This window comes from Dipodomys merriami, unplaced genomic scaffold (genome assembly GCF_024711535.1).
Source record: "Dipodomys merriami isolate MVZ:Mamm:240054 unplaced genomic scaffold, mDipMer1.0.p SCAF_37, whole genome shotgun sequence".
Taxonomy (NCBI): domain Eukaryota; kingdom Metazoa; phylum Chordata; class Mammalia; order Rodentia; family Heteromyidae; genus Dipodomys; species Dipodomys merriami.
In genome coordinates, this window is record NW_027205270.1 from 2,950,941 (window position 1) to 2,968,803 (window position 17,863).

The 17,863-nt window shown below is 41.0% G+C and overlaps 1 protein-coding gene across 5 annotated transcripts in view; it reads left to right on the forward strand.

The window, feature by feature from the left end:
• Positions 1–107: 107 nt before the first annotated feature.
• The window catches only part of Stambp (STAM binding protein), a 37,912-nt gene continuing 20,156 nt past the window's right edge, over positions 108–17,863 (forward strand). The window contains exons 1-2 of one of the 5 annotated variants that reach the window (XM_069989001.1): positions 108–571; positions 8,870–9,087. In XM_069989001.1, the coding sequence (XP_069845102.1) occupies positions 407–571; positions 8,870–9,087 (383 nt within the window). In that variant the 5' untranslated portion in view covers positions 108–406. Of the gene's footprint in view, positions 572–6,472; positions 6,562–6,603; positions 6,694–8,869; positions 9,088–17,863 lie in introns of those variants that run through there. The other 4 variants (XM_069989003.1, XM_069989004.1, XM_069989005.1 and 1 more) reach the window with 4 other exon arrangements.

Sequence of the window (17,863 nt, forward strand, 5' to 3'; positions counted from 1 at the left end):
CATAATATGAGAAATCTACCACAGGAGAGGCCAGGGTTCACCGTTATCCTGGGGGCAACGGTTAACGTGGGTTCTAACCAACTGAACTAACGCAGCATGAGGTCCACCCAGAACATGGCCTGAACATCCATCAACATTGATTCAACACGCACGCACCGAGCAGCATGATGAGCTGCCTCACTTAACCTTCAAACACACAAAGCCCGTATCACCATTCCACCTGACGAGTGAGCTTCAGCTGTGGGCCAGGATCACACTACACGCAAAGGTTCAAGGCTTCTTCCATGCGAGGCCTGAGTCTCTGAAGTCCTCAGATACAACAAGTGCCTCCTGGCTGGCCAACCTGGCTTTCACAGCACAGCGTCCGGAGCTTCCGAGTGGGCATAATCAAGCATCTAAATACTAAATGATCCGCCGCGTCCTCCTCCGCTCATCCTGGTGGGTTCCGCCTTCCCCAACCTTCGCCATCAACCAAACAGCACGTGAAAACTCCGGTGTGTCCATTCTTGGCCATGAAGATCAGCGTTCGCGCTTGCGCAGTGAGTTGCCCTCCAAGCCTGTGCGCAACCGCGTAAGTGCTTTGAGGTGCTGCTAGAGGGGAGAGCGGGCGGTGGATACTGTGGGAGGACAAGAAAGCCATAGAGTGGGGTGACACAGGGTGGAGGGTGGTCGTCATCGGATAATTAGTCAATTGCATGTAAAAAGTTAGTTCTTGAGATATAATTTACGATCTCAAAGTTTACGCTTCAGTGGCATTTAGTACACCCCCCACCAAAAATAAGTAAATAAAAGCATTTCTTTTTAGCAAATCATTTCCCTTAGACAGCCTCTGATCTCATTATTGACTTTTTTTGGATATTTCATTTCAATGGGACATACAATCTATGACCTTTTATATATGATTTCTTTCACTTATCAAACTATATTCAGGGTTCGTGCTGTATAAAATGTGAGAGCCCTTTATTCTTTTTATGATTGCATTGTGTGTGTGTGTGTGTGTGTGTGTGTGTGTGTGTGTGTGTGTGTGTGTGTGTGTGCTAATTCTGGGTTTGAACTCAGGGACTTGCAATCTCACTTAGCTTTTTTTGGTGAAGGCTGGCACTGTACCACTTGAGCCACATCTCATAGATTTTTTTTCTACACAGGCTGGCTTTGAACTGAGTGTCTCTGGATCTTAGCCTCCTGAGTAGCTAGGATTACTGGTGTGAGCCACCAGTGCTTAGTTATGATTACACACATTTGTGTGTGTGTAAGGTGGGGCAGGGAGAGAGAGAGAGGAAGAGAGAGAGAAACTGGGACTTCAACTCAGGAACTCAACTTGCTTGTTCAGCTGCCCCTCTATCTCCTGAGCTACACCTCTACCTTGGCTTTTTGCTTGGTTAATTAGAGACATAGCCTCTGACTTTTTTGCCTGCACTGGCTTTGAACAGTGATTCTCCGGATTTTAGCCTCCTGAATAGCTAGAATTACAAGTGCAAGCTACAGGATCCCTGCTTTTCTGAATATTTTTTAAATCAGAGGTTAGTTGAAGCTACATGTGTGGGACTCACAGGTAATTAACTAAGCTCACTTTGGGACCCAGCAAATCACCCACAATTCTATCTGCTCTTTTCAAACTGGCCCACCATGCTTCCAGCAGACATGTAGTGATAATTTGAAGGCCTCCTGTCTGCCATTTGCTTTGGTGCAAATGCTGATGCCAGTAGTGTATGGTGCTTACTTGCCGTGGTTTGCCCCATCCTCTTGCTATGGCTTTCACTGTTCTCTATCGTTTGGTAAATGTTCCTCATGAGTTTTCGTTTGATCTATTTTCACAACAGTGAATGAGTCACCTATTTTTCAGAAATCCTACTTTTTATTCTACTATTACTTAAATCCTACTATTATTTTAAACTTGAGTTTTACTGTTCTCAGCCCCTTGAAGCAGAGTTCCATTTTTCCATGACGCTGGTGAAGTTCCTTTCCATAATTCCAGCTACCCAACAGGCAGAGACAGGAAGATTATGAGTTTCAGACCAGACTAGGTCAAGGTAGTAAGAACCTTTCTCAAAAAGAAAATGGCTATTGATCTAGCTCAATTGGTAGAGCACTTGCCTAGCATGCTCAAAAGCTCTGGAAATCCCCAGTACCAAACACACACACACACACACACACACACGGAAAAAGTACTATGAGACTGACAAGGCTTTTTGAGCCCCCTGTGACTAACATGATACCTTGTATATGTACTTGCTCAACTGGTTTTTTGAATGATAAGTCAAAACTCAATAACCTTAAGGATCATAGGTGGGATACAGAAGGGAGCCTCTAGTCACTCTGGGAAATAATAAGCTTGCTGGGCTAATTGAGAATATGGAAGAGAGCCCTACTCCTAAATGTGTTCCTTTTCCTTTTCTTATCTATCTTTCTAAACAAAGCTGAAACTCCACTTTGTCCTTTGCTTCCTCCAGAAACATCCTCTATATGCAGTTTTTCATTTCAGTAAATAGTCATTCTGTATTTCCAGTTGCTCAGGCCAAAAACTTTTGAAGTTATTGGACTTTCACCTTTCCCTCCAATTGAATACACAAGACATCACCTGTCCTCTTTCTGTCCACTTTCTAATCCTTTCCTCCATATCTGTTCTAGTATAAACCCTCACCACTCCCTACTTGAATTATTCCAATAGCCTTCCAACCTAATAGTTTCCAAACTTAATAGGTTCACTGAGCCTGTGATCTTTTACTCCTGGGTCAAAAGAAATAAGTAACATTCACATTCATTAAGAAGTTAGGTTTTAACAATTTTCTATGGACTTATGCTTGTAGTAGGCTGGATAATGGCCTTCCAAAGAAACCAGGTCCCAATACCTAGAAGCCATAAACCATATCTTATTTGGAAAAGGGGATCTTTGCAGACTTGACTGAATTAAAGATCTTGAGAAAAATTATCCTAGTTGGCAGTATGATCCCTATGTGTATATCCTTTTGGGGGGAGAGGGGCAGAGTCTACTGGGGTTTGAATTCTGGGCCTCATGCTCCCTTGGCTGGTACATCACACTGCCAGCCCTGGTTTTTGTTGTTGTTGTTGTTGTTTGTCGGTTGTGGGGCTTGAACTCTGGGCCTGGGTGCTGTCCCTCAGCTCTTCAGCTCAAGGCAAGTGCTCTACCAGTTGAGCTACAGCACCACTTCCGGTTTTCTGGTGATTTATTGGAGATAGGAGTCTCACAGTCTTTCCTGCCTGGGCTGGCTTTAAACTGTGATCCTCAGATCTCAGCCTCCTGAGTAGCTAGGATTACAGGTGTGAGCCACTGGCACCCAGACCAGCCCTGGTTTTTGCTGACTATTTTCAAGGCAGGATCTCTTGAACTTCTCTACCTAGGCTGATTTCAAACTGTGATACCTTTGCTCTTGGCCTCCCTAGTAGCTATGATAGTAAGAGGCATGAGCCACCAGCTCCTGACTAGCAAACTTCTGGAAAATTGGTAGAGCAGCCACAGGATATTGATGCAATGCTGTAATCAGTAGCCATTTAAAAAATAATACATTTAAATTTTAAAAAAATTCTACTTTACTCATAATGGGATATATATGCCCATTGTTTTTTCTTAAACTTTGGAATCAAATTGCACTCTGACAGATGTATTTCCTGTTTCACACTGATTTTCATTTCCTCCATTTTATCACAGCTACTGCTAAAAACCCAGTTTTAAAAAGATACAGCATCATTCAAAGGAATGGAACTCACGTTGAAACTATGAGCAACTTACTAACAGAAACTCACACATGAATTCATAACACTCTATCCTTTTGGGTCCATATTGTCTCTTTCTTAATGATTATACTCTGTGGTTGAAGCATGGAAGTAGTCACAGAAAATAGGCAAATAAATGTGTATGTCTGTGTTTCAATAAAACCTTATTTATAAAAACAGACTACTGGTACACTGACTGTTGCCATACACTGTGTATTGCTGTTCTCACAGCCTGGAATGCTCTTCTCACTTGTTTTCTCTGTGCTTCTCCCTTTTCTCAGTTTGATTCCCTTCACCAGGGTTCATTTGCCCTGTAGTACTTTGAACCTTATGATCAAATCATGTAAATTCACTTTATCATGTTAATTTCTTCTCCATCACTAGAATGTAAGATCCTTCACTGTAGATCTCCTTCTTTTTTGGTGGGACTAGAGGAGGGTAGGGAATTTTCTTGCCTACTTTGTTTCCTGGTATGTGGCCAGGAATTTAAACAGTGTCTGGCACCTAATAGGTCATTAATAAAAATTTGTTGAATAGCTGACAACTTTTTTTCCCCAACTGTATAAATATGATGACATAAAGTTTTAATGCCCCCTTTAAATTGTCTAGTCATAAGTCAATATTTTTGAAAAGGCATACATAAACCAAATATTTTTAAATGTATCATTCAAAAGATTCTACAGGTTCTTAAGTCATTTAACACTTTTTAAAATTTGTGACTTAGAATGGCTTGCCTACCTAAGACAAGGATTTTTAATTATTAGAAAATAAATTATGTACCTCACAGTTAATTAGCGGATACTAAAAGAAAACACGATTCCTCATGTATACATTAAAGCAATTTTAGAATGATTTTTAAAAATTGAGACAGAATCTATGTAGCTTTGATTACCTTTGAATTCATGATCCTCTCTTGCCTTAACTCTCAAGCGCTGGAATTATAAGCATGTGCTACCATTTACAGTTTAATTATTAATTTCAATTATATGTACATAATAAAGTGCTTTCCAGGCATGCATAAAAACTTCTTCCTGGCTATTTTTCCCGGTGACAAGTCTTTGAACAAACTACAGGTGGCGCCCCAAACCACAGACTTGTGGCAATGTTACTGATTTTTTTTTTTTTTAAATTTTACAGTAACCTCAATTTGAAGTCTTTTCAAAGGATTTCAGCCAATAATTCCAACGTAAAAGTGTAAGGTCCGCTCCTGGATGGCGAGCAGACTCCACCCTCCTCGCAGCAAAGTCTCCACCCAGTACCTGCGTTACCTAGGCAACTGGGACACCTGGAAGAGGTCACATCTGCATCCGCTGAGGTTACATCTGAATCTGATGTGGCCACACCTTTCCCCACCCATACCCTACATAAGGGCTAGCCCAGGCCCAGACCCTCTCTTTTTTCCCTCTCTGTTCGTTTCTAGCTCTTGCTGCTCTTTTCTTGCTCTCTTGCTCTCTCTCTTTCCCAGCCACGTGGAGTGCCAACCTTGCCTGGTCCCAGCAGGTCTACCCCTTACCTGAATACCACGTGAGTGCTACTGTTCTTACCCCTCTCTCTGCTCTTTTCTCTCTCTTTCCTCTCTTCCCAGCTCTCTCTCATTCCCAGGCCTTTCCCAGCCACGTGGAGTACCACCCTTGCCTGGTCCAAGCAGGTCTACTGAATAAACCTACCCCTTATCTGAATACCACGTGCGTGCTGGTGCTGTTCTTACTCGGCTACCTCTTTTTAAAAACCTAACAAAAAGTTTCAAAGTAGAGGCTGGGAAGGTGGCTTAATGGTATAGTGCTTGCCTTGCATGCATGAGGGCCTGGGTTCAATTCCTCAGCACCACATAAGCCGAAAAAGCCAGAAGTGATGCTGTGGCTCAAGTGGTAGAGCACTAGCCTTGAGCTGAAGAGCTCGAGGCCCAGAGTTCAGGCCCCACGACAGGCAAAAAGAAAAAAAAGTTTCAGAGTAGTGACAAAATTCTCCTAAGACAGAATGAGTTGAAGCATTGCAGAACCTTATGGGGCTGTAGATGTACCTCAGTGGTAGAGTGCAAGCATGTGTCTGACCCTGAGTTCCAACTTCAGCAACACAAAGACAAGTAAAATCTTACTGGGGAAAAAATTATTCAAACTCACACAGGCCGACATGCAGAAAGTTCCCCTCTGCATTTCGAGTATATAACCCCATTGGTTAGACTCAGGGACAGGAATTGTGTCATAGAAGTTGTGTGTGTGTGTGTGTGTGTGTGTGTGTGTGTGTGTGTGTGTCTCCATTGCTTTTGTCTACTAATCCTTAAAAGATTAAACTTATTCTCAATACAGGGTATATAGGTGCTTTGATTTTAAAGAGTCTTCTGTTTGTTTATAAGCAATGAACCTATTGCATAGTATCTCAGACTGCTAGTTTTTGTAGAAAGTGACACACGCAAACTGAACATGTCGAGTCTTCTTCTCTCCAGTTAGTTTAGTTGTCTGCAGCTGCGCTTGGATCTGCACGCCCTCTTGGAATACGTTTTTATGTGATGGAAGCAGGAGTTTGAACTGTCAGGAAACTCCTACCTCCATTATAGTTTGTTCCCCGGTTCCTTTAGTAATTCTGTTCAACTCTCTTCCGGGTTTATTTTTCCTTTACCAAGGAGGCCGCTTCAGAACCCGCTCTCCATTGGCCGAATTTTCCGCAGGCCACGATTCTAGCCCCACCACCAGTTCCTCATCTCTCTCCCCCCCCCCCCCCTCCTCCCCGCCCGTTCCTAAATCCTAGGGAGTATAATTGACAGCCTGGTGGGAGTGGCGTGGCACCGGAAGTGACGTTTCCGGAAGCCGCGAGTGTCATCCTTCAGGAAAGGTGGGAAGGGGGTCCCGGGAAGGTGGTGGGACAGGGGCTGTGAATGTGACGAGACCGAGCCAGTGAGTGAGTGAGACTGAGCCGCAGTGAGTGGGGCCTGCAGCCTGCTCCTCCCCTACGAGCCTCTTCCAGGTCCGCTGCGCGCCGGGCACCCGAAGGCTCGGGTTCCTCCCGCCTGCCGGGCTCCCCCCCGCCCGCCCCCCTCCACCTGCCAGGCCCAGCACTTCCTGAAAACCTCCGAGGATTCTGTCCGGGATAGGCAGTTCGGGCTGGGGTCGCTTCAGGAAGGGCACCTCAAGCACTTGTCGGTAGACCTCGCTCTGCAGGACATGCTCCACCTCCGCTCGTCCCTGCTGCTTCCCTTTGTCGCCTCTGCGACTTTCTCCAGGCCAGCCTTCCTCGCCACCCTCTCCTGTTGTTTGTGGGTGCTGCATTTCCTCCCTGGCGTGTTGCTCTATACCCGTGGAAAAGGGGTTCCCTTCTCGACCCACAGGCTCTTCTTCCTAAAGGGAGAAATGCCGGGGAGCATCTTCTGTCTCAGTTAACTCTAGTAGACTGCGCTGGGAGAGATGCAGTGCCTCTGCGTCCTTAGTAGCATTCCCCAGCCTTTGCTGTTAATGAGGATGTTTTCATGGGAAGCTTCGTGCAGGAAATGTGGCCCTAATATGGAAACCTATCTGTCTGAGGGAATGATTAGATTAGAAGGCGGAAAAGTAGTGGTTAAACAAGGGAGACTGACGTGAGGATCCCTGGTCAGGAATCCTGACGAGCAAAAGCTCTCCTATTGGAGAAGAGTAAAGTATAGAAAAGACATGAGAGCAGTTTACATGGGGCTGTGAATTCTAAAGTGAATTCTATAGTCTGTACATCCTAGAGCACGTTGGTTATAGAGGACTTTAATTCAGTGTATAAAAAACCCAGATTCCTTTGGAAATTACGGAGAATGGTGGTAACTTACTGGCATTTGAGATCTGGTTCTAACAGCAGCGGTATCTAGAACGATTGTGGGATTACTGGAGTTTGGAGCTCAGGGAAAGAAAACACCCAGAGTAAGGTGTCACCCTCTCCAGTTTTAAGGTACCTTTGTGTCCTTTTATTATTCAGGAATGCTTAGTTTTTTGGTAGATGAGCTTTTGTCTTCGAGATTGAATTATCTTGTTCTGATAATAGTGAATAATATTGCATATTGTGTGGAATAGTGGTTTGATGAGCAGAGCTCTGATTGTGAACATTCATTCCCAGAACTGCTACCCTGGTTAACTTTGTATTCAAATATGAAAATGTATAACCCCCCCCCCCAAATGTCAGTTACTCTCAGCTGAATAAAAATGATCAAACTTGAAATCACTGAATCCTCATGAAACTCCACTGAATGCACTCTTCCAAGTACTGGAGTAAGTGGAAGTAGTAGGTAGTTGAAAGAATAAATTATTAGAAACATAGAAGATATTATCCTTATACTCATAGTGCTCTAGGCAAGTTCTCCTAATAATAGAGGATTGCAGAATTGAGGGGCAGAACCGAACCCACCATGGCCTATTGTAATTATATTCTGATACTACCTAATTATGGCACAAGAATGGGTTTTCCAGTCTTCCAGTCTTCTCAAAATTATTTAGGCTACCTTGAGGATTTTGGCCTTTTTTAAAAATTAGCAAATGTTAGCTATTCAAGGGCTATTACATAGAGGCATTTCCACACATGCATACAATAAACTCCAGCCAGTCTCTCTTCCCTCTATCATTATCGCTTATGCCCTCACCCCTTCCTAATAAAATTTCAACAGGTCTCACTGTTTTCATGGATGTCAACAATGTTTTTAACTATATTCATCCTCTTTTATCCTTAACCATTTCTTTTTTTTTTGTGAAAATACTGTACAGAGGGGTTACAATTACATGGGCAAGATAGTGAGTACATTTCTTATAAAGCATTGTAGCCTCCTCCTTTGTTTACCCTTCCCAACTCTTCCCGTCCTCCCTCCCCCCCATCCTTAACCATTTCTTGCTAGTACCCTCCTCCCAACAGAACCAGTCTGTCTCCCCTTGCCCTCCCCCAACCCCTAATACAGCTTTCATGTAGGTTCTTTATGTTGTTTTCATATATGGTTGTTGTGTATCTCAAAATTATTCAGAGGGTCTAAACCTTTTTATAGGAAAGAGACTATTTTATCTGGCTCACAGCATATGATATATTTTTTCTTGTACTTTCTTCTTAAGGAAGAGGTTTATGAGATAAACACACTCTGTGCTAGACTGCAGGGATGATGGGACCCATGGTTTTGATTCTTTTCTTGTTTCTGTCTCAGAACCTCTTTATCCTGATGTCTGACCATGGAGACATGAGCCTCCCACCCGAAGACCGGGTGAGGGCCCTCTCATTATTGGGGAGTGCTGTGGAAGTGAATGAAGACATTCCACCCCGTCGATACTTCCGCTCTGGAGTTGAGATTATTCGAATGGCATCCATTTACTCTGAGGAAGGCAACATTGAACATGCCTTTATCCTGTATAACAAGTATATCACGTAAGACACCTACAGTTTCCTTTTTCTTTTCTGGTGGCTGATGTCTCACTTATTCTGCCCTTGTGCTCACTTATTCTTCTCATAATTGCTAAAAGTAGAGACCTTTACAACATATTCAGTATTAATCATTTGTTTTTCTAACAGTTCCTACATATTGATTGTCCTTGTCATTCAAAGACATGAGTACTGAAGGAGTTGTTTTCATGAGTCATAATTTCATGAGTAAGAGACTTAGCTCTTTGGCCTATGCCTGTACCAGCTGTCAGGCAAAAGAATTGGTAGTTATGGACTTGTTATATATTGAGTGCTTTTACTGTGCTTTGTCTATTCAGGCATTATGGTAGAAATATCCCAAATACAAAATTCCTTATCTCTGTTTATTTTGTACAAAATAGAGTAATATAAGAATTTTTTTCTTCTTAATCTTTACCATAATAATGAAAATAATTAAGGACTGCTTACAATTTGTATGGCTCATAGGAAGATCTTCCTCTTGAGTTGTTCATCATCATAGAGTAGGCAGCAAAACTAGAAGATCTCAGTACTACTAACAGAACAATTCCTAAAGCCCCAATGACAGAGAATGATGCGTGATTTAGCAAAGGAATAATGCTAAAGATCTTATTTGTCATTTCTAGTCTTGTTCTTTAATTCCAAAATGTATAAAAAGTAATTGCATATGTTTGCATGGCTCTTAGTAATTCGTGAGTTATTTAAGCTGAATGATTTCATTGATCCTCACAGGTCTGTGTGTACTGAGTAGGGCATGCTATCCTAACATTCTTCATAGGAGGGAGCAAGCTCAGAGTTGATCATGTTCCAATTTGGAGTGACAAAACCCAGGTTTTGTAACTCCTGCTTCAAGATGCATTTGACAACAGGATATTTGGCTTTCCATTTCATAATGTTCTGTGAGTTGAAATTAGTCTTTTGAGATTATAAACATAAGCCACATTATTTTTTAGTTAGATTAATTTGTTGATTCTGAATATGGAGCCTAATGCCCTGCATTCTACACTAAGCTATATCCCTGACCCCTTGTGTTTTTGAATGGGCAATATATACATGCATTGCGGAATTCAGAAAGCACCAAAAAGTATAGAAGGTTAAAAAATTACAGGTGCTGGTGTTCACACCTGTAATTATAGCTACCCAGGAGATTGAGTTCTGAAGATTGAGGTTCAAAGCCAGCCCAAGAGGAAAGTCCATGAGACTCTTATCTCCAGTTGACTACCAGAAAAGCTATAAGTGAAGCTGTGGTTCAAGAAATAGAGCTGTACTCTTGAGCAAAAAGGCCCAAGAACAGTGCCCAGGCCCAGGCCTCTAGTTCAAGCCCCAGGACTGGCACCGAAAAAAAAAAAAAGTAAATTTCATTTCTCTGAAATCTTCTCTTCCAATCCTCAGTTCCCTTCCCCAGAGACATCACTCTTACTAGTTCTGTATTTGTCCTCCCAGACAGAAATATGTGTATCAGTTAATCACATTAAGTTTTTTATCACATTTCCTCTTAAGGAAGATTTCTAACTTTGGCAGTGAAGAATTGTTTTATTCTGGAGATATCCTATGTGTTGTAGGATGTTTACAGTAGCATCCTGGATTTTTACCCCTTTCCCAGTTCTGACAACCAAAAATGTCTCCAGATGTTAGCTAATGCTGGGGTACAAAATCACTCCAGTTAAGAATTCTTTAAGGAAAACTGTGGAAGAGTAAAATCTTTCACCTGTTATAAATTTAGAGTGGAAAAAGATAAATGCTAGTTCCTTTTTGTTTTTAGCTTTATAATTATTTCCTGTTTCCTCAAAGTTCTGGTAATATATTAAAACCATAATGCCTTGCATTGTGGTCTCAGTGTTGATTGTATGTGTGTGTATGGGGTGCTTTCTATTGTCAAATGCATCTTGAGGCAGGAGACTTGAACTCAGGGCCTTATTGTTGTGCTCTTGCTTTTTTCTATTCAAGGCTGGCATTCTCCCAATTGAGCCACCCCACTTCTGGCTTTTTGCTGCTTAATTGGAGATGAGTCTCTTGGATTTGGCTGCCCAAATCCTCGATCCTCAGATCTCAGCCTTCTAAGTAGGTAGGATTATAAGTGTGAACCACCAGCACCCAGCCCAGTGTTGATAAGTTTTTCTAGAATAAAAATTTATATTTTTATTTCCCTTTGCTGTTTTGAGTTTTTTATTTTTAGGCACAAAATTTATTTTCCTACAAAGTTTCTTTGGCTGTTGACCTCTTTATATACCTACTCTACTGCTAGATGAAATAGTAGTATTCTTGTATATTCCAGCTATCTTTTAGATTGTTTTCTCAAAATAAAACCTAAGACCACAGTTTCTCTAGAGAATCACTCACTAGTTGAAAAAGTTCAGTAAATTCATAGGCTTTTTTTTTCTTTTCTTTGCCAGTCCTGGGGCTTACACTCAGGGCCTGGGTACTGTCCCTGAGCTTCTTTTGCTCAAGGCTAGAACTCTACCACTTGAGCCACAGTGCCACTTCTGGCTTTTTTTGCTTATGTGGTACTGAAGAATCGACCCAAGGCTTCATACACGCAAGGCAGGCACTCTACTGCTAAGACACATTCCCAGCCCCTTCATAGACTTTTTCTATCAGGTATTTTATGAAGGATCTTCTGAGTCCTACTGCTTATGTAGAGAATACCTTCAGAGCAAGGATTGTATTCATTCAACAAACATGTATTGAGTGTATCTACAATCTACTCAACACTGCACTAGGTTTTAGATACATAGTGATCGCCAATTAGCTAGCAAAAGGACAGGCTGGAGGTGGCTCAAGTGGCAGAGCACCAGCCATCATAAGCAAGCAAGAACAAAATAACATTAAGAATACAGGCAGGGCTGGGAAGGTGGCTCAGTGGTAGAGCGCTTGCCTTGCATGCATGAGGCCCTGGGTTCAATTCCTCAGCACCACATAAGCAGAAAAAAAAAAGCCAGAAGTGGCACTGTGGCCCAAGTGGTAGAGGGCTAGCCTTGAGGTGAAGAGCTGAGGGACAGCGCCCAAGCCCAGAGTTCAGGCCCCACAACCAGACCCCCCCCCAAAAAAAAAAAAACACAAGAGTACATGTGTTTGAATGGTAATCCCTTTGTACAACTACTTAAAGATAATAAAAATATTTAAAAATCTTTGAATTTTTCAAAAAAATAAAATAAAAAACTACAGGTGTGAGCTGGGTCCTGGTGGCGCCTATCTAAATCCTAACTACTCAGAGCTGAAACCTGAAGACTGGAATTCAAAGCTAGCTTGAGTAGAAAATCCCAAGACTCTTATCTAATCAACCAGAAAAAGGCAGGAAGTGGTAGAGTGCCAGCACTGATTGAGCAAAAAGTTGAGCAAAAGCACAAAGGTTCTGAGTTCAAGGCAAGTATGAGCACAAAAAAAAGAGAGGAGGAGGAAGAGGAAGAGGAGGAAGAAAGAAAGAAAGAGAGAGAAAGAAAGAAAGAAAAGAAAGAAAGAAAGAAAGAAAGAAAGAAAGAAAGAAAGAAAGAGAGAAAGAGAGAGAAAGAAAGAAAGGAGGGAGGGAGAAAAGGAGGGAGGGGGAAAAGGAAGGAAGGAAAGAAGGAAGGAAGGAAGGAAGGAAGGAGGGAGGGAGGGAGGGAGGGAAGGAGGGAAGGAAGGGGGAAGAGGAAGAGTACTTGTGTGGCTGGGATATAGTAGCTCACTGGTAGAGTGGTTGTTTACTTTGTATAAGGTCCTGGGTTTGATCCCCAGCAACACATACGCAAAGTACATGGATGACTTGGATGCTTAAGAAATTGCTTCTAAAAAAAAATCTTCCATATGAGGGGATTACAGCTCATTTAATAGGATGAGCGAGGCCTGGGGCGATTTATGGGCAGAGGGTTTGGAAGTTTATACTTGATTGTAGAATTTGAGGGTTAATTTGGCTTGGGCTAAAGCAATAAATAGAGCTAACTTCATTTTTCTGGCATCTCCTTTCAAGACTCTGATTCTGATTCTGTGAACTGACAAGCAGGAATTGCAAAGAAGTTTTAACTCGGCGATTCTCAGCTTGTTTTCCTATCATATTTTACTTGGTATATTCCTATCGGTGACAGTGGCTCACTGTGCCAGTTACTACAACGAAGGAGAAGAGTGGAGAGAGTAGGCATGTACCTCACCACTCTTCTACCCCCACTATTGAGAATAGTTTTTCTAGACCTTTTGTGGATACTTTGGTTCAACATTTAAAAGGCATGTCTGTCGTTTCTCCTGGAGCAGTTTAGGCATCTTAATGATCTCAGACATAGTTCCCTTCTCAGTAGTTTCCCTGCTGAAGGAATGCTTTGCCTTTTGTAGACCCCAGTATAGAAGAAAGATCTTCAGCATATTAAATCAGTACATATTTTCATGATGAGCACAGACAATAAAACAGGCAGTGGATTCTTTCCCAGCTTTTTATGGTCATCAGCTAGGCTACAAAGAAGGTACTTGGAGTATTCAGGCAGTTCCTATTTGCTGTGGGAGACTGCTATAACACAAATCCTCTGTTCTGAAAATGAATTTGTCACCTGTGTTGAAAGTGTTTGCTGGGATTAGGGTTTATAGACTGAAGAAAGGTTCACCTGTGATCATGCTTTGCTGATTAACTTTCAAGACTGCAAGAAATGAGATGAAAATCCTTATTACATTTATATTATAGAAATCTTGCTTAACTTTTGAATTAATTGCTTTTAAGAAAATTAATAAAGTGGTAAGAGAAATCTCATCCACCAGAGGAGACCAAAGAAACTCATGTGCATGAGTGGATTATACTCTGTATCCTGTTCTTCAGCTTGCTTTCTTAATAATAGTGTCTGTCTATATGAGCACATATTGAGCCATCTTACTCAGAGCTGGCTATTCCTTCTGCCTGAAGTAGTCTTACTCCAAATCTCTTCATAGCTTATCCTCTTCCAGTCCCTTGCTCAAATACCACCTTCTTACTGATGCATTCCTTCGCTGCTCTACCTAAAATTTCTCCCTTCCTCTATCATTGTCCTATTAATCTTTTGTTTTGTATATTGTTTGTTTTGCCACTGTAATATACATTCCGGAAGTGGGAAAAAACAGACTAGGTCATTTACCACCATATTCTTCTTATCTAGAATAATTCATGACCTTTTTCATGGTAGATGCCCAATAAATTTTTCAATGGATAAGTGAATGATTACGTTGTTTTCACATTGGGTATTCCATAATGTATTAAATTATCTCATGTTGATGGGCATTTAGTTTTGTTTTCCTACTTTTGTGAGCAATTCTAGGTTGAATAGTCTTATATGTATGACATTGCAATTGCTGACAGTCTCTAGATAAGTTCCAGAAGTTAAATTGTGAGCTTAAAGAATATACGCAGTTTTTAAATTTTTTAATAATTGCTTCTCATTTTCCCTCTATTAAAAAAAAGGTTGTAATCAATTTTCAATCTTTCTGATAGTGTATAAAGATAGCCATTTCCCTACCCCATTATTTACACCAAGTATAAATCAATCTTTAAGCCTTGCCAATGTCACTCTGTTGCAAAATTATGTCATACTAATTTGAGTTTCATAGTAAGTGGCATTTAACACTATTTTATATGTTTACTTGCCTCTTGTATTTTCCATTCATCTATTTCTTTTTTCCTTGTTCTGTTAGGTTGTTTTGCTTTTGTTTTTGCCATTAAACTTGGTTTACTCTGGTACATTTCCTCTCTCTAGGCTGCAACCAGATATTGTCCCAGTGAATAGTATACATCTGGGCCACTGCTATTCTATGCCTAGAAAGTTTCTAGCTCTGATGTAAGCATCTTCATGCTTATTCTTGTTCACATTTCTTGTTTGCTCATCTGCTAGTAAAAATAACCATAAGAAGCATGTGGCAGGTGTTGGCTGTGTGCTAGGCTCTGTGCTCTTAACTTTATTTTTATTATCTCCATGTATCAGTCCCTTATCACGGAGTTCTAGTTTGTCTCCATGTATATAATTTATGTGTGTGAAGAAACTGATAATGGGAGATTAAGTGACTTACCCAGGGTCACACAGCTAGTAAATTGCAAAGCCAGCATCTGAGCCCAGGAAGAGTGGCTCTAGAACCTGCTCTTCCAACTGCTAAATGCTGTGACCACCAGTAAGGGTAATGGATTATAGTGCCCACTATATGTTTTTAAAAGGTCTTTCTGGGAGTGTTTTCTTTACTTGTAAACTTGCTCCCATTGCATGCATGGTTAGTCATCCATTCTATTTCCCCTGCCTTCTGTTTTTCATTAGTTTAGTGTTCATTAGATTCGTATTTTTCATTAGTTTAGTATTCATTAATGTGTGTGTGTGTGTGTGTGTGTGTGTGTGTGTGTGTGTGTGTGTGTGTGTGTGTGTGTGTGTGTGTGTGTGTGTGTGTGTGTGTGTGTGTGTGTGTGTGTGTGTGTGTGTGTGTGTGTGTGTGTGTGTGTGTGTGTGTGTAGCATAAAACACAGAAAACCCTGCCTCAGGAAGTTTGCCATGTAGTTGTATACTGAAAGCAGAAGTGCTTTCATGACTGATGCAGGCTTCAATACCAAGCATGTTCAGCCAGCTGAAGGTAGTAAATATATACCTTGATCTTTGGGCCCAAGAGGAAGTTTGCTGAATTATAAATCTCTAGAATATAAGAATTATGTCTTACTTTATATTCTTACTTGGAACAAATGACTCTATAATGGTTTTAAATATAGAACTCAAAAGTTTTCATTTTTTTCCATGAATGGAAGGTTGTTTTTTTTTCCATTTTAAAAGGCACTTCAATTTCTTCTTCTTCCTCTTCTTCCTCTTCTTCCTCTTCTTCCTCTCCTTCTGCTCCTTCTTCTTCTTTTCTGGTCGGTTGAGGGGCTTGAGCTCTGCGCCTGTGCACTCTCCCTCAGCTCTTCAGCTCAAGGCTAGCATTCTGTCACTTGAGCCACAGCACCACTTCAGGTTTTCTGGTAGTTTATTGGAGATAAGAATCTCACACTTTCCTGCTTAGGCTGGCTTTGAACCACAATTCTCAGATCTCAGCCTCTTGAGTAACTAGGATTACTGGCATAAGCCACCAATGCCTGGCTTGCATTTTAATTTCTTATATACCAAATAACATTTTCCTAAGTCATCTTATCAAAACAAAAGCCAGATTTACAAAGAAAAATTGGTTGACCAGTAGACTGATGATGCATCAATGACAAAAGAATGTTTATAAACCAGGCACTGATGTCTCATGGCTGTAATCCTGTCTACTCAGGAGGCTGAGATCTGAGGATCGTGGTTCAAAGCCAGACTGGGCAGAAAAGTCTGTGAGACTCTTATCTCCAAGTAACCAGCAGAAAACAGGAAGTGGCACTGTAGCTCAAAGTGGTAGAGTTCTAGCCTTGAGCAAAAAGTGCTTAGGGACAGCGCCCAAGCCCTGAGTTCAAGCCCTATGACTGACAAAAAGTTTGTATACTGTAAAGCTTTATGACATTGTTAGCAACAAAATTTAAATTCATTGAATAAAACCTCCAAATTAGTAGGTACTTAAGATAATGCTCCCAGTCAGGTGAGAAAGTGTCAAGTCACCAGCACCAAAGAGCATAGCAACAATAAGGCCCTCCTGAAGGGAAGATTTTTTTACAACACTTTTAGTTTTAGATTTAATCTTTCCCTAAGGTGGCAAATCAGGTGAATTGGATTGGATTGGATTGAAATAAAATTTGTATGTGTCTAATATAGACCTGAATAGGGTTTGTTTGGGTGGAGTCATCTTTGATCTTACTGAGTCTTTTTCCTCCATATACTCCTCCCCGTGGGCAGAAAGGAGAAACAAATTTAACTACAGTACTTAGAGCTGTGTGCAAGCTACCCTCTTGATTTCCACATATTAAAGCATTCTGTTCAAAGATGTATTTGTTCAGAACCCTCCAACAGTTTCAGACATTCGAAGAACCTTTGGAGGCAGTATTGCACAGTGGCTAAGAGCAGATAATGGAGCTGACTTGCTAGTGTAGAAATTCTGAGCTTGCCATTTTCTTGATGTGGCAAGTTAGTGGACTTATTTTTTTTTTAATATTTGTTATTGTAAAGATACTGTACAGAGGGGTTACAGTTACATGAGAAAGGTAATGAGTCCATTTCCTATCAAGCATTGTTACCCTCTCCTTTGTTTTTCCCCTACCATCCCTTTCCTCCCCACCTCCTCAACTCCTCCCTCCCCCCCAACCCCCTCTCCACCCCCCTTCCCCGGCCCAGCAAAGTTGTAAAGTTCATTTTCAACATAGTGTCCTGTACATCTCATTGTTACAATGGGTTATCCTGTATCCTTATTTCAGCATTTTGTTATTTCCTTTCCCCTCCCCAAATTAGAAAAATACATATACAAGATGCAGGACACCAGAATCAAATACAGTGACGACAGGGGTTGTACCATGGGAGAAGAACATACAAAGAAACAAACAGAAAAAAAATCACATAGTACAATAAAAAGAACAAGAAAGATTAAAATCTTTTGTGTCCCTATCTTGGGGTTCATTTTGCTTAGCATCAGGTTATATGGTCATATGTACATAGCTTTTGACACTTCTGCTTGTCCCAGACATATACTAGTTACAGCAGATAAGGGAAACCATGGGACCTATATTTCTTTGAGTCTAGCTTACTTCATTTAATATAATTTTTTCCTGCAAATGGGGCAGTGTCATTCTTTCTGATGGAGGCATAGAATTCCATTATATATATATATATATATATATATATATATATATATATATACATATATATATATATATATATATACACATATACATACACACACACACACA